We start from the raw sequence: 19,517 nt of genomic DNA, 5'->3' as shown, positions 1-19,517 counted from the left end.
GACTCATCAGGTCTGTCAGGTGTCAGTTGGAACTGATCGAATGTTCATCATCAGGTATCAGTTCTCCATCAGTTCGCCTCATAGACATAATGTATGTATTATTGTTGCCACACACTAACAGGTAGACCTGATCAGGTATACCTGTCGTCAGGACTAAATGATAGCGAGTGGCTGGCCAAAGACAGTTGAAAACTGAGAACAGATCAGGTGTATCTAATAGAACCTCCACACACTCATCAGGTCTGTCAGGTGTCAGTTGGTATTGGTCGAATAAGATTAGGAGGTAGGTATCAGTTCTCCATCAGTTCGCCTGATAGACATAGGTATTATTACTGCCACACACTATCAGCTACACCTGACATCAGGTGTACCTGTCAGGTCTACCTGATAATAATAATAATAGTGCTTATTTATACTGCTCGCATAGGACTGTAAAGTCCCTTTACTCCAGCCGTAGGCTACTACTGTTATTGTGGTCAAATTCTCAAATTATATTGAGGATAAAATTCCATACCTCGGCTGGGATTGAACCCACGCCTTCCTGTTTACCAGGCGAGCGCCTTGACCACTACACCACCGAGGTAATGATTGATACAAATGAATTAGGTAGGTATAGAAGTGTTTTCTAGTAGGGGGGGGGGTAGGTCCTGGGGGCCCCGCGCCTTTGAAACTGCCCCGGGCCCCGCGGGGAGCTAATCCGGCCCTGCGCCTTGTAAGCACTAGGGCGTGCGTTCGATTCCCGCTCGGGGCGAACTCTATCCTAAATAGATAAGGTTCGTTCTCGGAACGTCTGGCTTTCTCCCATCCTATTCTCCTCTCTTCGGAAAGATCAGGTGTACCTGTCAGGTCTACCTGATAGTGAGTGGCCGGCCTTACCGTTATCAAAAGCAGCCATCAGTCCTCGGTCCTCCAGTAGCCAACACATAATCAGCAGGCCATGTAACTGTAACATGCCTGATCCTTATCAATGTCCGAACAATGTTTTTGTTTTTATTTCGGTTTTATTACCTACTATTTTCTTTTAGGTATTATTGCTATTATTTTATTATCATCATTATTATTCTTTTTATTATTTTCTTATTCTTAACTTATGTAATCATTATTATTACCTAGGTATTAAAGTCCTATTTTCTTTTAATGTTATTATGATTGTTTTTGTTATTAGAGCAATTATTACATTTTTTGTCACACGCGACGCGACTCACATGTGCTTGGACACGAGGAGAAGACAAAGAAGAAGAAGAAAGAAGGAGGAGGGGAGGAAGAAGAAGAAAACCGAGAAGAAAAGGAATAAAAGACGAAGAAGAAGAGGAGGAGAAGAAGAGGAAGAGAAGGAGGAGAAAGAAGACCAAGGAGGAAGATCAAGAAGGAGAAGAAGAAGAAGAAGAAGAGAAGGAAGAAGAAGAAGAAGAAGAAGAAGAAAACGAGCGCAATAAACTCAGACAGAGAAATTACTGGAATTCTGAATATGAAATTGAAAACTTATTATTAAAAAAATACAATCAATATTCATGATTAAGAAATTATTATTAATTAATTACTAATTAGAAATAGGCTATGGTGGAAAAAAATAATAATCAAAATTAGAAAATAAGAAAAAAAATCACGTTGTTCTAGGCTGACAGCAAAAAATGAGTTGCGCAATTCGACCTGTCTTTAAAAGGGCTGAAATTTAGCCTGATCTGGTTAGACCATAACTGAAACCCAACCGAACCTTGTGCATACGTATAGCTAATTTTGACGCTTAATTTTTTCTGTTGAGTATTTTTTCAATTTTTAAAACTTTTTGGTGTTGAGGAGATTTTTATTTATTTTAAATTTTTACTTGTTATATTTTATTTGTTTGGATAGGAATTATTTTGTGCTGAAAAAAAATTGAAAAGTAAGTTTTGACATTTTTTTCTCTTAAATAAGACACCACATTTAACGTCAATGTAGGTGCATACGAGTAATAGCCAAGGTTTTGAGTGATTTCAATTTATTTTCTGTATCTCTTTTTTCGGCGACAAGCTACCGACTCCGCTGGCGCTGGCGCTGACCTCTTCTTTTGATCCACCACTTTTACCTGCTAATTAGCTAGGGTGATTAGGGGCCTACAAAACACAAAAAGTTCTTGGGCTTTTAGAGTTTAGGGGTTCGCTGAACTATTCAATGTTTCATGTCCTCCAGGAAAACTGTTTGCCATTATTGGTTATGTCGTGCTTACGCTGTGCTCATGCCCATATACATAAGCAATAATGTCGATACATTGTAGAATGTCTAATATAAACCCTAAACCTAACCAATAATCGCAAGATGTTTAGGGGTTCGCTGAACTATTCAATGTTTCATGTCCTCCAGGAAAACTGTTTGCCATTATTGGTTATGTCGTGCTTACGCTGTGCTTATGCCCATATACATAAGCTATAATATCGATACATTGTAGAATGTCTAATATAAACCCTAAACCTAACCGATAATCGCGCGACTGTTTGCTTCGAATGAACGGAATCTCTCATCATCTGATTTCAGGTACTACAACTAAACAGAAAATGATCAAACTCGCCGTCACCCTGCTCAGCGTTGCAACCACGCTCAACGCCAACCCTCTTCCAGCCGCACCACAACCACAAAATAATTTCCATCCAAACCTCGCCATCGGCCCAAATATCAAAATGGACCACAAAATGGATACGCAGGCCAATCAGCAAGAGACCGATTATAATTGGCCGGCATGGCCGTACGAAGATAAACAAAAAGGTCATGGACCAGAAATGGCAAATCCGGACGGTGTAGGACCACAAATTTCCCAAGATGATGATGGTGAAGACCAGAACAAAATGATGAACGAAATCAGCAACATCATCCAGCAAAACAACCAGAACATCCGAAACATCAAACACCCTGGGAACAACCTTCCCGAAACGCCTGTCCTCAATGACGTCAGAGAGCCGAATGAGAGACCCGTCGCCGAGCGCGACCCGAACAATCCCGAGGAGTTTGAACATTTGCCGAGAATCAACGAAAGGATCCCCGTCGTCAATCGAGAAATCATGAAAGAGCCGAACGTGAGGCGAAGAATCCCGATCGCGAACGAAGAGGTGTACAACGCCCCCAAGGTCTATGATCGCGTCCCGAGTGCCAAATTGGAGGAGCCAAACCAGCTCAAGTTGAACGACCTTGAAGACGTCGACAACGTGGCCAACGTCATCGATAAACTGGACGCACACATGAAGGCCAACGGAGAGTTCCAGATGAGGCACATCCCAAAACCTGTGCACGAGACGGACCACCGAATCTTCCAGGGCAGTATCGACTCGAACTACCGGCCAGATCTTTCGGACACCGTCCACCCTTGTTTGATCGAAGACCGCGCCGGCAATGTCGGTGCTGCGGGAGCCAAACGTGAGAAGGCGATGGAGGGTCACCGAATTCAGAACCATGGAAACTTGATACATGAGGACCACCATCATCATCATTCGCATCGTGGTGCCGACATGGGTAAGTGAAAACCACAAACGGTGGAAAGTATCAAATTGATAAACTCTTTGAGAAAATGGGCAGAAAACCCTATAGTTAAGAATTAGTCGGTCAAAAGGGTAAAGCAACCACATCATTCTCCCCCACCGTTTTTCTCCTATAAAGGGTTTCTTCTGAAAATTTGTATAGCGTAAATGCCACCCTGAAAGACTGATTCTTCTCATAGAGGTTTGCGCCTTTTTTTTCTAAGAATTTCTCAATTTGACAAGTTTAACTTTTGAGATTTCTCATAGAGGTATTCGAGAATCTTCTTTGAGCTCTTTCTCTATCGAAGGTTTTACACCATCATGGCAGTGTGATCTCGCTGCTCTGAAAAGTTGACTGGTGTTGTAGTCAAACCAGTCTCTCTAGAATTCTAGAAGTACAGAAAAGAATTGTCCGATTCGTTGACGGAGCCAAATTTTTTCATCTAGGTGAGATCCCAGGCCAAAGTCGAATAAACCGGAAACAGATCCATCAAAACGGACTTAGGCGCCTCCAACAAAACTACCCGCGCCGAACAGGCAACCTCAAACGGAAACTGCTGAGACGACAGCAATTCGGGCGAAACTTTGGACGTGGAGCTCCAAAGGGCCTTGAGCGGCTGAAAACCCTCCATGAAAGCCGCAGAAAGGCGTTCCACCAACCCCAACACCAGCCCCACCTAGGGGACACCCACGGACCCCGGGAGAACACCAACAATTTGGACATAGTCAACCAGATCCGAGCTTTGGAGGAGGAGGTTTCCCCGAAGCACAATAGCCTCAAGCATATCATCCAAGTTGCTCCACAGCAGATAAACCTTGCTGACCTTGAAAACGTTGACAATGTGAATGATGTCATAAGCGCGTTGGATGCAGAGCTGAAAGCGCCTGTCCAACCTGAGAAAGACTTGGGGCTGAAAGCGCCTGCCCAATCTGATAAAAACTTGAACGGAGGGTTTGGCCTCCATGGAAGACAGAGGAGGGGGCAATTCCGTCAAAAGTTGGCGCAGTCTCCCGGAAAGGAGAAGGTGATGAGCAGTCAGGAATTGAGACATCCAGGAGTGGCGAATCAGTTTGAAAATGGCCGACATAGAAAGATCCCCTGGTGATTCCAACGAAGAAGGCTGTGAATTTTCGAGTAGTTTACTAAAGGTGGATATTTTTCTTGTTTTTATTAGGTTGGTACTTTTTGTTACCGAGTTATGCCGAAAGTATTTGGAAGATGGAAGTCTTGTATTTCCCCCCCTCTCTCATTTATAGTTATCGTAAAAGATAAAGTTATATTGATAGAAGTTGATGAAAAAATGAAAAAATCCAAGTCCATTTTTTACCTATTATTTTAATTTTAGTTCCGTAATGTAATGCTCAGAAAGTTGTGTGATACCTATTCACCCCAAAATTTTTCTGTTTGATCATAAAAAATAAATAAAATAAAAAAATATGTTCTGTTTGTCTGTTTTCAGTTGATAAGGCCGTTAAAGCTGTGCATCTTGGAACTTGTTCAGGATGTAGTTGATAATGTTTACGTTTACCTTGGCGTTCATAAGGTCTAGAATTTCACTGAGTACATTCAACTTCCTGTTGGTGTGAATATCGGTTCTCACCAACCCATTCTGATCGGTATCGTCTTTCTGATCGCCATCGTTTTGGCTTCTCTCTCGGTTTGGAAATTTCTCTTCAATTTCGAACTTGATATCGATTCGTTTCATTCCGTTACTCTTACCGGCTTTTCGGCAACTTTCGTCGATTTTTACGTTTTCAACGATGTCTACCGAGTCATCCCGACTGTCTTTACCACGTTGAACATACTCCAAAGTTCCTTCGTTGTTTTTACCTTCCAAATCTGTATTGGCAAGATGTTTGCCATCGTTTTCACTGCGTCTGATGACGTTATTGTCACCGAAAAGGTTTCTAGGATTTTCATTCTTTCCATTTCCTCTTTTAGACGCAAGGTCAGTATTGCCATCTCTGGGTTGGTCCAAGCTTTCCTTGTTAGCGCCAAACTTCGCAAACTGCCGTTAAAGCTTCGTGAACAATTCGCTTTCCCCTTATCTAACCATGTTGTGGCACCCCTTAACAAACATCCTCGGAATCCCAACCGAAGCGATTCGGTTTCCCAGCTTCGGGTGGGTTTGTAACTCGAAGAAGGTGGACCACCTCGCTGACGGCACACAATGACCCAGAGGCAGGATAGCTGATTCGGGTTACTTCGTGAATCGTAGTCAACGAAGCTGGACCACCTTGCTGGCGGCACGCAATAACCGTGTTCAAAACGACACGATAGCTGATTCTGTCATTTCGTGACAACCCGAATTCAACCGAAGTCTCTTCGTTGATCTTCGTACACGAACCCTTTCGCTTCCACTGTCTTACTCCGAATTACTCCACGGCGCGGCGCCGATCTGAGCGACATGAAAAAGTTCTAAACTTCGCGCCTCCACGAGTTTTTCTGTCAAGGAAGGCGACCAAAAGGGTTCAACTTTTGTTTAAAGATGATTGCTCCTTATTTTACATTTTGAAGCACTCTTGTATCCAAGAATTGAGATCCTAAAAATTAATAAATTTTGCGATATTTTGCAGATTTTACTGAGCTTGATTTCTTTATTCTTTTCTTTTATTTGTACATAAAGTAATCTCGATGGCCGAGTGGGTATCATATCACACTAGCTTTGTACGTCACGCCGGAGGTCCTGGGTTCGGTTCCCTGCGATGTGGAAGTTTTTCGGCTCTTTACCCGGAGTTCAGAGTGCACTCATCCTTGTGAGAACAATTGAGTAGCAACCAATGGCGGCATTACCACGAAAAAGATTACTGAAGTACCTATGTATGGCAATTGATTGCAAAGGAGGCACTTAGTAATGTTGTGACATCCACAAAAGTTGTGAAAGCTCTGCTTTACCACAAAGAATTTGAGATTTACATATTTGAATTACCTACCTATGTTCGTTTCTATGTTCGCCTTATTGCATACCTACTGTAATTCTAGGGTGTCATACTCATAACATAACCATAACCCAGAAATGGACCAATAGCCAATAGTGTCAACAAAAGTCGATGGTATTTGGTCGATGTCTGAGTCTCCTCCACACTAAACTTCCCAACCACCCTTTGACCTTCGATTGAAATCGCCTGCCTACTTCCTATTTAGGCAATTTCGATCGAATTCGACGGTAGATGAGCTCGCAAAACCCCGGAAACGAATAAAAAGTCACCGAGTTGATAAATCTCACTTTTATTTGTTTAATAAATTTAAATGTAGGTAACTCTCAATAGTCTTATTTTTTCTGTAAAACTCACACAAGGCAATCGCAGAACTCTAAGTGGCATTGTTCTTACGTGAGTTCTTCCATCCAACCACTAATCATTTGCCTCTGTACACAAAAAGCCCACTCAGAGGCTTAGGTGTACGGGCAAACAGCCCTAAAGGATGGGTTGAGCCTCCATACACAAAAAGCCCACTTGGAGTCTTAGGTGTCCGTATGTAGGGGCAAACAGCCCTAAAGGATTCAGTTTCTCCGAATCTACGAACCATAATGCAACTGAACCAGAACCGGCTCCTGAGCATCTAGTAGTGTTTTCTTGCTGCCGCGCGAGAAGTAGGATCGATAGTTGTACTTGTTCCGCCCCTCCTTTCCCGGAATCGCTATACGGCGCCTTCCATCTAGCGATTTATAAATAATGTCCCCGTCCGGATCATAGAACATGTTGAGGAATCGCGTAAAGTTGCCCCAGGACGCATAGTGATTCTGAATGACTCGCGGGAGTAAGACTCTCGCGCGGAGAAGTTTCTTCAGCGTCTCGTTAGTCGACAACTGGAAGCCCTCATAGTACGGGTTTGGCCCGGCGGTCTTCTTTCGCTGCGCCCTCTCCTCCTTGCTCGTGTAGTGAACGTGCCACACGTAGTCCGGCCCGTGGTAGATCACGCGGACGAACTTCGGCTCCACCACGTTCGAGATGGGGTTCACCGTGCGAGTCGCGTACCCGACGCGACGCCGTGAGTACCAGTTGTTCACGATGAACGGCGAGTAGGCCGGTCGGAAACCGGGTTGCGGGGAGAAGGGGAGTGAGCCGTTCCGGCTGAAGAACGACATGCGATTTTGTGACGTCCCAGCGAAAGGTTCTTTTCGCACGAGGATCGTGGACCATAGAGGGGTTTTCCTCACCCAAGCCGACTTGGGCGAATGGAACTTGGCGGCATCTTGGGGCTCTTGTTGATCCTGGAGTGGTTCAATTGGGGCCTCTTCTTTGAAAGATTCTTCTTTAGCAGGAGATTCGAAATTAAAAGGACATGCATTGACAGGAGGCTCTTCGGGTTCTTCTTTGGGTGCAGGGGGCTCAAAAGTAAAAGCACATCCTGAATTGGGTTCTTCTTTCAGTGCAGGGGGCTCAAAAGTAAATGCACATCCTGGATTGGGTTCTTCTTTGGGTACCGGGGGCTCAAAAGTAAAAGCACATCCTGAATTGGGTTCTTCTTTGGGTGCAGGGGGCTCAAAAGTAAATGCACATCCTGGATTGGGTTCTTCTTTGGGTACCGGGGGCTCAAAAGTAAAAGCACATCCTGAATTGGGTTCTTCTTTGGGTGCAGGGGGCTCAAAAGTAAATGCACATCCTGGATTGGGTTCCTCTTTGGGTGCAGGGGGCTCAAAAGTAAATGCACATCCCTGGTTAGGTTCTCCAACCTCTTCTTGTTCTTTGGGGGATTCTTCTTTGCCAGGTGATTCAAAATTGAACGGACATGCATTGACGGGCCTTTCTGAATCCCCGTGCGATGCATCCCGTCCTTCATTGTCCCTCTTCTTTCGTCTCAGTTCTTCGCCCTTACTCGGGTCGACTCGTTGTTGAGGTTCATCCCGCTTCTTACGTTTCAGTTCTTCGCCCTTACTGGGGTCGACTCGCTGTTGGGTTTCATTCTTGAGAGCCTCCTCGTAGTTCATCCTACGTTCTTCACCCGGCAGTGTGATGCCCTTCATATGCCGTTCGCGTCGCTTATGCCAATCATCCATAGTAATCGCGTCGATCGCGGCCTCGCACGACATCGTGACGTTGTTTTGACCGCGGATCGATTTCCAATAGTAGATTCTCTTCATAAGAGGACACAGATCGGGGTCTTCGGTGATTTCTTTCTCCGTGACAGCCTCCCGTTCGAGGATTTCTTGCGCGCGAAGGTCTTCCTCTTCCATCTCTTTATTTAGTTTCTCAAATTTCTGTTTTTCCAGAAGCTCTTCCTTGGTTGTGATGCCCTTCATTCGTCTCTCGCGCCGTTTCATGTAGTTGTCCATGCTGATCGCGTCGATACTTGCTTCGTGGGACATGACAACGTCCTTGTTCAACTCTCTCACCTTCTTCCAATAGAAGACGCGTTTCATGAGAGGGCAATCGTTCGGGTCCTCTTCCTCCTCGAGACCTATCTTTTCCTTGTTGTACGCTACGTTTCTCTTCGAACGCCGGTATCCCCGAGGGAGCAGGGCTTGGCTTTCATCAGTCGGTACCAGGTACAAGTGCAGAACGTAGTCGTCTTTGTTATCGATCGTTTTGATGACTTTGTCAATTGCCAGATACTTCGTCTCAGACAGGGAGCGTTTGACTCGGTTGACCCTCTTCGGTCCTTCAAGGTTTGTGTCGAAGATTTCAAACACTTTGAAGAATTTTCTCGGCGTCATGCCACCCACAAAATTTTCCAAAATGTTGTCTATGACACTGAAGACGCCTCTTTCTCGGTCAGCATCAGCTTGTGCATCTTGGAACTTGTTCAGGATGTAGTTGATAATGTTTACGTTTACCTTGGCGTTCATAAGGTCTAGAATTTCACTGAGTACATTGAATTTCCTGTTGGTGTGAATATCGGTTCTCACCAAACCTTCTTCGTCGAAAAGAAATTAAACCAAAACTGAAAAGTCTATGGGAAATGAAACTAAGACCAACGAAATTCGAACAAAAGGAACTTAAACGAAATCACTTCACGTTGGACAGAATATCTGGACGATATTCCTTATGAAACGGGTATACCATGAGCAAAACGCTGACTGTAACAGTCCGATTGAGACTAGACTAGACGAAGGTCCGAAGTTCGATGGCTGTCTGTTACTGTCTAAGCGTAATCAAATGGCCCAATCAAAACCAGGGTCGTATCCAGGATTTTGTCGAGGGGAAGGGCGAGGGTCCAAACAGTGATGTACGGGGGGGTGAGGGGGTGGATGCTCCAAATTTCCGTGCTCTGACCTAGAGTAAAGGAGAAAAGTGAAGCTCGAGGGTAGGGGGCTTGACCCTAAATACTTGATAGTGAACCTCCCGGCCCTGATCAAAACACTTGAAATTTGTTTGGAGTTTTATCGCAGGGTTTGATCAGTCACTTGGCAAGACGGACGGACTTTTTGAGTTAAGGTTATTGCACTTAGTTTCCACGTTTGTGATTTGATGGTGGAAATCCCAGTGAAAAATATAAACCTGTCTTAGACCAGCCAAGTACACCTGCTCAGGTCTACGCCTGTGAGGTCTACCTGATAGTGTGTGTGCTCATCAGGTAGGCCTGACAGACGGAACTTTTCAGCCGTACTTGTCAGGTCTACCTGATGGTGAGTGGCTGGCCTTAAGTCAAACAAAACACAGCACCAGTTCCTGATGGGTCACTTAAGATAAGCATAACTGCTCTTGGTTAGTATCCGGATGGGTGACGATTTGGGCATTGGCATGTTATAGGCTTTTCCGAGCCCCACTCATACTTTATGAGGTTAATGTGAGGAAGAGGGTAGCTTTTCGCCAATTGTCCTCATCAGGCATCTCGAACTCCAAGCACAGAGCAGAAAAAACTTCGGCCCCCCCGGGATTCGAACCCGGGACCTCTGGCGTGCAAGCCTAGTGATCCACTGGGCCACGGAGGCTTTCCGATTTTGAACATTTGGAAAAATTCCCAAGTAATCTCTTGTTACTCGTTACCCTTTAATGGCAAATCGTACAAAGCTCTCTTGTACGATTTTTTACAAAGCTCTCTTGTACGATTTTGTTTACGATCGGCGAGGGAGCAACTGACTGAATAAAAGGCCCAAGAGAATTTGCCTTGTGTTTGGCTCGACAAACAGGTTACCTTTGGTATTTCCGGCATTTGTTATTCTCCTGTCAATAGTGAAATGGGCTTGAACGTTTGACCGTACAAAACAAGGCGGTAAGTGTTTTGACGGGTGAATACCTGGGCTCTTGTTCAAGTAATTTATTAATTTTTTAAAATTAATAATTGTTAATTTTGTTATTTCTTTTTAAGTTAGGTTGTTTATCTTCTTTTCCTTTTTGTCCTTCTTTGTCTTCGCCTTTTCCCGTGTTCAGACGGGGTCGGCGTTTTTCGTCAGCCTCTCAAGCAGCCCTGGGGAGATTGGTTTCGGCTGACATTTGGTTTTGGCTACAAAGATTGTACGAGAGGATGCCCTTCACACTCAATTTCTTTAACAAGCGAAAAGTTCAGGCTATTTCTTTAACAAGGGAAAATAACACAGGGAGGATACCTCCCTGCTTAAAGTCCCCCAACCAGACTAAGCTGGTCTACTCCCCTTTTAAATTCCCTCAGCCAGACATTTTGTCCATAACTTACTGATTCGAAATTCATCCCAATTCTTCCCTACAGAAATTAAAGGAGCCTTCAGAAGCCATCACCATGGGCTTGCTCTAAGCCCCGCCCAACAACGCAGCAAGCAACGTTGCCAAGTGTATAAGTTTTGCTTGCGTCACATCCGGCAACCATGGAAGGATTGTTGTTGCTCGGATGGCTTACAGGGGTGTGCCAGTTTGGGTTTATTTTGGCGTCGCCTTCCATCTCTATCGATACTCCGTCAAGTAAGTCTGTTTGTCTGTCTGTCTGTCTGTCTGTTTGTTTGTTTGTTTGATAGAAGTTTGACGTCGCTATATGACTGCTAAGGTGGATGCTCTAAATTTTCTTAGTCACAGTAGAGGAGGAAAATGAAGCTCAAGGGAGCTTAAAAAAAAGTGCTAAGTTAGGAATTCCAATAGTAATAAGTTTGTACATAGCTCCACAACGTATTGTGTATAGTGTAGTGTGCTATCTACAGAAGGAAAGCAGTTCGCACAAACACGGAAGGACAAAGTCTGGGACAGAATAAAGCTCTATAAAACCAATGCATGAAGCTTCACAAAACCTTGATGATAAAGAAAATCAGAGATTAAGAAAATGCATCATAGAAACGAAACAATGTATTTGAACTATGTAACAGAAACGTATGTAGAAGTGTTACTAGTTCGTTTTCTGGTGTTTTGTCTTTTAAGACTTCTAGACATTTTCATTCAAATAATAAAATAATTAACAAGCTGGGTCCGTCCCTCCGGGAATTTTTTAGCCCGTAGTTTATTCGATCATGGTTAAAGAATACCTTTGTACCTACCTAATTTGTTTAATATTCAGTTTATTATCATTCTTGATTTGATTTTTTGATTTTACTTTCATGTAATGATTTAAAATCAAGACTAGAGCCCGTTCTCCCTTTATTCCCAATATAATGTTTAAGTCACCCATCCATTTATTGGCCTTGCTCGGCGTAGCTCAACAAAGGTGACGCTAAAACCGGTCTTAAAATAACGACTGAAGTGTTATCTAAAATTATACTATTATATTTTATTATTATATTATTATTGCTATTATGTTTTATTACTTTCAGAGGAGCATGAAGACCACTTTCTCATTCAAAAGCAAATTAAGCAGGAAATTTCCTCAGAAGATTGCCAATTCGATAACTACACGTGGGATCGAGTCATAGCAGAACGCAAACAGGAGTTACGCTGGGAGAAACGCGTAGAGGACTATAAGAAGGGGTTGATCACGACTGGACTGTATGTGGACGTTATATTTTATTATTGCTATTATGTTTTATTACTTTCAGAGGAGCATGAAGACCACTTTCTCATTCAAAAGCAAATTAAGCAGGAAATATCCTCAGAAGATTGCCAATTCGATAACTACACGTGGGATCGAGTCATAGCAGAACGCAAACAGGAGTTACGCTGGGAGAAACGCGTAGAGGACTATAAGAAGGGACTGATCACGACTGGACTGTATGTGGACGAAAAAGATAAGAACACCCATTGGACGGACCGATATAGGTGAGTTAGACCAAGTGAGCGGGTTACGAGTATAAAAAGAACTGCTCAATGAATCAGACACTAAATCCATCAAATATATTATGCCTAAATGAAGTTGAGTTAGACCACTGGAAAGAGTAGTTCAGGGGCTCATTACGACTGGACTGTATGTGGACGAAAAAGATAAGAATACGCATTGGACGGACCGCTATAGGTGAGTTGGACGAAGGGACTCATTACTGAGTTGGACGAAGTGAGTGAGGACTATAGTGTCTGTTTGGTTTTTTTTTTGTTTTTTTTTTTTTTTTTTTTTTTTTTTTTTTTTTTTTTTTTTATGTGATCACAGCCACACTAATATCAACAAGATTGCGTACAATATTATAGGAAAACTTTAAACTACCTTTGTATTTCTGACACCCCATGAGCTCACGTGACGTGTGTGGTAGTGTGTTTCTACCTTAACTGACCTACCCTTTACTCTATCCTCACCAGGTGCTCAAAATCAAAGGCATCACCGTGAAATGCGAAGACTCCACTCTCGACTCCGAGCTCCGACGGATCTCGGATATCGTCTGGTCCTACACGACAACGACGCTAGCCGGTCGACAATACTCGAAGAAGAAAAAGAAAAAGTCGAGGCGACCCGACCACGCCCGAAACGAGACGGAAGAATCCGAGGTGGAAGGCTCGGATGATGTATACTTTGAGGATAAGCTGACGACCACGGAGCACATACCAGATTGGGAGTACGCGGAGAAGATGTTCCGTCATTGGGCCAAGATAAAAGACTGAGCCTTTTTTTGCACCAGTGTTCGTCACCCTGAGGGTCCCCGCAGAACGAGGCATTCAAGATGAAGAATAAAGATGAAGCCGTAAGATGGAAAAAACAAACGTACACATTCTTATGAGACCGCGCAGTACGAAGCATTCCGAAGATTCGAGATGAATTTCAGAAACAATGTTTCAGAAAAATTTTCAAGAACAAAATACTTTGTTTATGAGGCAGATTCATCGAGAAGACTTGATGCTCATTGGTTGACTCAAGGTCACCTAAACTGAAGATACAGGTCACCTAAACTGAAGGTACAGGGTCAATGATCAGCTTGGAAATCTTTCTGGATTATTCAACCTCGTTCTGCGTGCGCTTCTTTCTGGATTTTCACCCGAATTGTTTCCGGATGTTCCGCCTGAATATGCTTCATCTTCGTGCTTCATCTTGAATGCCTCGTTCAGCGGGCACCCTTAGAGCCCATTACCACTTGTGTAGTGGGAACACTCTCACTCAAGTATTACAATGCCTACCGGACTGGGTGAGGTTAATGTGAGAAGGCGAGTAGCTTGTCGCCAAATGGTAAAACCCCCGTCACCAAAAACCCAGATACAGTGACGTTAAGCCCTAAAAAATAAGAAAATAAAACCGATCTCAAAAGTTGATAAATACAAAATTTTCTTTAAACTTTTTCTCATTTTGTTCTTTCCATCCTAAGATTATATTAGTACTAAGTATTACCTAGAGATTCACTGTTATTTGATAAAACTCAAACAAATGGAATTAAAAGATTAAAAAAGAATCCTGCTAGGTCCGCATTCCAGAAAGCAGTACTTTATATTTCGTACTGTTTTGCATTTTGCGGTTTGGCCGTCGAGAACTGATGCAAATGGTTCTGGCAGTGATGCGAACGGTGAACCCTATATTCCAGCTTGATTACCAAAAAGTAATGTAGATTGTAAATGATGACAAAGTGCTGTAAACAGTGACTCGTCTATTCCTTCTTCACCGTGGAGAAGTGATGCATATGCTGGCACTCACACAGGTCACCGGGGTCATCCGGATTCAACTTCCGCGTCACGGTGGGCTCTACCGTGTAATACGTAGCGTGATCTCCCGGCATCGGATGGTACCACTGGAACGGGTCGGTGCTGAGGGGCTGCTGCTGTTTGACGTTGATGCTGGACAGGGTGATGCCCTCGCGACGACATTCGCGGACGAAGTTCTTCCCCCATTCCAGATGCGCGGGGTCGTCCACTTTGAACGGACCTTCGTTGAAGAACACCTGTGAACACGGGACAGAAGAAATTGGAGTGAGCTGGACTTTCAAAGAATAAGGTCCGGGCCATAAATTAAGTTTAAACTCAGTTCAGACATTCCGTGTAAAATCCAGGTCAAAGACAAGTATATTCCGGGTTAGCGGCCGAGAATTGATGTAATTGGTGACACAGTAATGCAAAAAATGGTGACACTTCTATTCCAGCTTGATTGCTAAAAAGTGATGTAAATGATAACACAGTGATGCAAAAGGAGACACGTCTACTCCTTCTTGGCAGTGGAGAAGTAATGCACGAGCTGGCGCAGTGATGTAAATGATGACACGTAGGTATATTCTGGCAGTGATGCAAAAGGTGACACGTCTATTCCAGCTTGGTAGTCAAAAAGTGATGTAAATAATTGGCAAGATGTTTGCCATCGTTTTCACTGCGTCTGATGACGTTATTGTCACCGAAAAGGTTTCTAGGATTTTCATTCTTTCCATTTCTTCTTTTAGACGCAAGGTCAGTATTGCCATCTCTGGGTTGGTCCAAGCTTTCCTTGTTAGCGCCAAACTTCGCAAACTGTCCGCTAGGTCGCGCATAGGTCCTGTGTTTCCCGCCAGGGCGGGCTTCGTTTCCCCCAAAGTCATCGTACAGTTTAATATCGATGTGTCCGAAAATCTTCGGCCCGACGGCACGCTTTCGCTTGCGGGATTTCGTGATTTGGGAAAGGTTGATTCGGTTGTTTTCGTAGTCGGAAATGAACGCCTCGAGTTCGCCCGAACGGCACGGGGCACTTTCGGGTGAGTCCGTGTGATTCTCGGGCATGTAGTAGTTGACGGGCTCGGGTTCGATTTCGGCTGAGGAAAGAGAAAAATGAAACGAGATTGTTATTGGTATTTTTTTCCCTATAAAATTCAAGTAGAAGAAACTCTTTTTTACAGTACTCGTACGTATGTAATTTAGCGATTTTGATGTAATTTAGCAAACATGTTGAACACCTAAAGGGTATTTGTCTGACAAAATAGGGCTACATTGAACCTTTAGGGGAGGCCCATTTTTAGAGTTATTATGATTGAGCCTTTAAGGTGACCCTTAAGCCCAATCATAATTTTTCCTGATAGATTCCGACACTAAGCCACTGGTTCGCTTATGAAAAAACCCACTTTGAGGTTTGCCAATTTTAGGGCTGGGCCCCTAAAAATTGGCACTCTCTAATATATATTCTTCTTCGCCTTTTCCCGTGTTCAGACGGGGCCGGCATTTTTCTTCAGACTCTCAATCAGCCCTGGGGTGATTGCTTTGGGCAATTGGGCAGAATCTACTGATTACTTACATGATTTCTCTTGCTCCTCTTTGAAGTCGCAAGCAATGCGGAAGTGTCGATAAAGTTCGGTGTAGTTGTAAACTTCGAACCCGTGGAAATGAGGTATGATGGCCGACTGGTCTTCTTTATCTGAAACAGCGCCAAACAATAAAATGAGTCACAAATAGTCCCAAACTATCCCAAATAAATATTTATTGGCCTTGCTCGGCGTAGCTCAACAAAGGTGACGCTAAAACCGGTCTTAAAATAACGACTGAAGTGTTATCTAAAATTATACTATTATATTTTATTATTATATTATTATTGCTATTATGTTTTATTACTTTCAGAGGAGCATGAAGACCACTTTCTCATTCAAAAGCAAATTAAGCAGGAAATTTCCTCAGAAGATTGCCAATTCGATAACTACACGTGGGATCGAGTCATAGCAGAACGCAAACAGGAGTTACGCTGGGAGAAACGCGTAGAGGACTATAAGAAGGGACTGATCACGACTGGACTGTATGTGGACGAAAAAGATAAGAACACCCATTGGACGGACCGATATAGGTGAGTTAGACGAAGTGAGCGGGTTACGAGTATAAAAAGAACTGCTCAATGAATCAGACACTAAATCCATCAAATATGTTATGCCTAAAGGAAGTTGAGTTAGAAATCTGACTCATTGACTGAGTAGACCACTGGAAAGAGTAGTTCAGGGACTCATTACGACTGGACTGTTTGTGGACGAAAAAGATAAGAATACGCATTGGACGGACCGATATATGTAGGTGAGTTGGAAGAAGGAACTCACTGACTCACTCATTACTGAGTTAGACGAAGTGAATGAGGACTATAAGAAGGGATTCATCACTACCGGACTGTATGTGAACAAAAAAGATAAGAACACCCATTGGACGGACCGATATAGGTGAGTTAGACGAAGTGAGTCAGTTGTAAAAAGAACTGCTCTTTTCAGTGAAGGACTATAAGAACAGACTCATATTATATTAAACACTAAAATTAAATTGATCCATTTGATCCTAAGGGAAAGAGAAACCCCATACCCTTGATAAATTTGGACCTTCCTAAATGTTGGTCATAAGTTCCAAATAACTCAACCCCTAATTATTGTACCAAATACATAAGACCTTGTTTAGACTGCGGGAGTAAATTGACTTTTTAGTCTCATTCTATCAGGATAAACAAGGTATATTCTATTCTATTCTAATTCTTCCCCACAATCGCCATTTTCACAGCGGTTTCTGGTTCCCACACAACTTCCGACGTCGGCGCGCCGTCAACCTGGCTGTCGACACTCTGGCGGATCAATACCGGGAGCTCGAAGTCCTGCGGAACGTCGAGAATGCGCAGCGCAAACGGCGCGCAGTGCGGAACGGCGTGATGGCGGATGGCGACCGCATGCGGCCGTTTGAGGACGCTCCGCGCGGAGTGGTCAAATGTAGGTAGGCGTTGACCCGTATTCTGTAAGTTCAAGTTTCTTATTTCACCCTTGGGTGCGCGGCCACAACGGCGACCATAGACCATATACCATTAACCCTCGCCGAGACCATCGACCATTTCAGAAAAAAATCCCATGGCGTAGTGGTCAGTGCGCTCGCCTTGTACGCAGGAGACCCGGGTTCAATCCCCGGCGAAGTCAAAGAATTGTATCATGCAAATGATTGATTCCGTGACTGACTCTTGCGGGGCCCACTCGGTCTCGTGAGAAAAATGAGTAGCCATGTAATATAAATGGGAATAGCGACCGGTGCCAACATGGTAAGTAAACATTGGGAGCTGGATTATTGAGAAATTTGGAAAATATCTACTACCATGTTGCAGTGAGCATCAGAGTTAAGATATAATGAATAACTAATACCACAAAGAAACGGCATTTATTTATTTTACCCTAAGTTGGTGACCACGACGGTGACCACAGACCACGTTCTATTGACCCTCTCTCTCTCTCTCTCTCTCTCTCTCCCTCTTCTTCTTCTCCTCTCCTCTCTTTCTCTAATATCTCTTTCTCTCAGTGTATTTCTCCCACTAACTCTGTCTCTCTTTCTCATCATTTCCACTTCTCTCTCCCTCAGCTAACCATTTCATTATGTAAAGGAGCGTCCACACTTAGTCAACCCCGTCGATCAACGTCAACTGAATCCGTACACTGCTTTGACAACATAGATTCACCTCTTTATTTAAAGTCGGTCCACTATGTGTTGACACACCTTAAAAGTCTTCAGTCTTCATTTGTCTTACCAGAGTCGTTGTGAAAACCGCCAAACACATTCTTGAGCTTCCGGTTGAAGTTTTCGACGTTGGCAGCCTGGGCAATGTCCACCTTGTGTTTTTTGTTGTACTCGACGAACTTGATGGTGGGCGAAAACCGCGTGATTGCCGTCAGCATGTTGTTGTAGTCGTAGTAATTATAGTCTGGAAACAAAATGGAAGCAAACAAATTGAATAATGCCAGAAAACTTACGAGTTTTTCCCGTTTACTTCCTATTGACATTTTATAACCCTCCCTTGGGCGTCCACTTCAATTTATAGTACGTCTTAAAAGCTCAGGCCTCATAACTTTTTTCTTCCTATTTCTTAAGTGCGTCATCATTATCATTATTATAATCTCAAATTTACAGTTAGTCCCAAAAGATCAAAACTTTGGAAACACAGAATTCTACTATTCTCACGCCCTTACGACCAGGGACACACTACGGAATGGGTATGCTAAGACATAGACTACAGTTACCTTTCGCTTGGAACGCGTACTGGTCCAGGTGAGGTCGTTCTCTCTCCGACAGATGTCGTTTCTGTCGCGCTAGTAACGTCCTCTGCAGACGTCTCACTAGATGGCGTCTGAGTGGTGGTAAGTTGCCGCTAGGATCCGCGAGAGAGCGCTTGCTCCGGATGAAATGGTTAGCTGAGGGAGAGAGAAGTGAAAATAATGAGAAAGAGAGATAGAGTTAGTGGGAGAAAGACACACAGAGAAAGAGATATTAGAGAAAGAGAGGAGAGGAAAAGAAGAAGAGGGAGAGAGAGAGAGAGGGTCAATAGAACGTGGTCTATGAGTCTATGGTCACCGTCGTGGCAACCCACCTAGGGTTAAAATAAATAAATGCCGTTTCTTTGTGGTATTAGTTATTCATTATATCTCAACTCTGATGCTCACTGCAGCATGGTAGTAGATATTTTCCAAATTCAGGCTGCCAACGTCGAAAACTTCAACCGGAAGCTCAAGAATGTGTTTGGCGGTTTTCACAACGACTCTGGTAAGACAAATGAAGACTTTCAAGGTGTGTCCACACATAGTCGACCCCAACGATCGACTTTAAATGAAGAGGTGAATCTATGTTGTCAAAGCAGTGTACGGATTCAGTTGACGTTGATCGACGGGGTTGACTAAGTGTGGACGCTCCTTTACATCCTGTTCCCACTTGTCAGTCGGGAAAAATCGTGTCGTGTGTAGTGGGAACACTCTCATTTCAATTACATTGCCTACAAGGACATTTTGTGCTGTTTGGAAAAAAAAAATCGTGTCGTGTGTAGTGGGAACACTCTCGTATTCCATTGCTAACATTACATTCGGAGGAAAAAAGAAAGTAAAAATCGGGTGAAACTCA

At 43.6% G+C, this 19,517-nt stretch overlaps 3 protein-coding genes across 5 annotated transcripts; 2 read left to right on the top strand and 1 right to left on the bottom strand.

Moving 5' to 3' along the window:
- Positions 1-1,611: 1,611 nt before the first annotated feature.
- Positions 1,612-6,078, top strand: LOC103507178. Of its 3 annotated transcripts, XM_008471630.3 has the most exons (4): positions 1,644-1,882; positions 2,512-3,480; positions 4,946-4,953; positions 5,497-6,078. In XM_008471630.3, exons 2-4 carry the CDS (start codon positions 2,532-2,534, stop codon positions 5,512-5,514), a joined length of 975 nt encoding a protein of 324 aa, XP_008469852.1. In that variant the 5' UTR covers positions 1,644-1,882; positions 2,512-2,531; the 3' UTR covers positions 5,515-6,078. The 3 variants fall into 3 exon arrangements, with proteins under 3 accessions (XP_026677923.1, XP_008469851.1, XP_008469852.1); XM_026822122.1 differs by lacking the exons at positions 4,946-4,953; positions 5,497-6,078 and adding an exon at positions 3,933-4,702 and having other exon boundaries at positions 1,612-1,885; positions 2,515-3,480; XM_008471629.3 differs by lacking the exons at positions 4,946-4,953; positions 5,497-6,078 and adding an exon at positions 3,933-4,701 and having other exon boundaries at positions 1,613-1,882.
- Positions 6,079-16,067: 9,989 nt separating this feature from the next.
- Positions 16,068-18,010, top strand: LOC103507189. The gene is made up of 4 exons (XM_026822117.1): positions 16,068-16,071; positions 16,245-16,464; positions 17,154-17,356; positions 17,991-18,010. The coding sequence occupies exons 1-4, from the start codon at positions 16,068-16,070 to the stop codon at positions 18,008-18,010; spliced, it is 447 nt and encodes a 148-aa protein (XP_026677918.1).
- A 126-nt stretch (positions 18,011-18,136) lies between these two features.
- LOC103507188 lies at positions 18,137-19,074 on the bottom strand. Its single transcript, XM_008471639.1, has 4 exons — positions 19,067-19,074; positions 19,017-19,021; positions 18,647-18,817; positions 18,137-18,330 (listed from the first exon to the last, which is right to left on the bottom strand). Exons 1-4 carry the CDS (start codon positions 19,072-19,074, stop codon positions 18,137-18,139), a joined length of 378 nt encoding a protein of 125 aa, XP_008469861.1.
- Between the last annotated feature and the right edge of the window lie 443 nt (positions 19,075-19,517).

This window comes from Diaphorina citri, unplaced genomic scaffold, assembly GCF_000475195.1.
Source record: "Diaphorina citri unplaced genomic scaffold, Diaci psyllid genome assembly version 1.1 scaffold295, whole genome shotgun sequence".
Lineage (NCBI taxonomy): Eukaryota > Metazoa > Arthropoda > Insecta > Hemiptera > Psyllidae > Diaphorina > Diaphorina citri.
Note: the sequence above shows the minus strand (reverse complement) of the source record. Positions and strands in the feature narration are given on the sequence as shown.

Coding starts and splice junctions, on each gene's coding strand:
- LOC103507189 (XM_026822117.1), top strand. Junction 16,465..17,153: donor CATTGGACGGACCGATATAG/GTGAGTTAGACG, acceptor CCATTTTCACAG/CGGTTTCTGGTTCCCACACA. Junction 17,357..17,990: donor TCCGCGCGGAGTGGTCAAAT/GTAGGTAGGCGT, acceptor TCTCTCCCTCAG/CTAACCATTTCATTATGTAA.
- LOC103507178 (XM_026822122.1), top strand. CDS start 2,532: ATGATCAAACTCGCCGTCACCCTGCTCAGCGTTGCAACCACGCTCAAC. Junction 3,481..3,932: donor GCATCGTGGTGCCGACATGG/GTAAGTGAAAAC, acceptor TTTTTCATCTAG/GTGAGATCCCAGGCCAAAGT.
- LOC103507188 (XM_008471639.1), bottom strand. Junction 18,331..18,646: donor GTACGCGTTCCAAGCGAAAG/GTAACTGTAGTC, acceptor TTTTGTTTCCAG/ACTATAATTACTACGACTAC.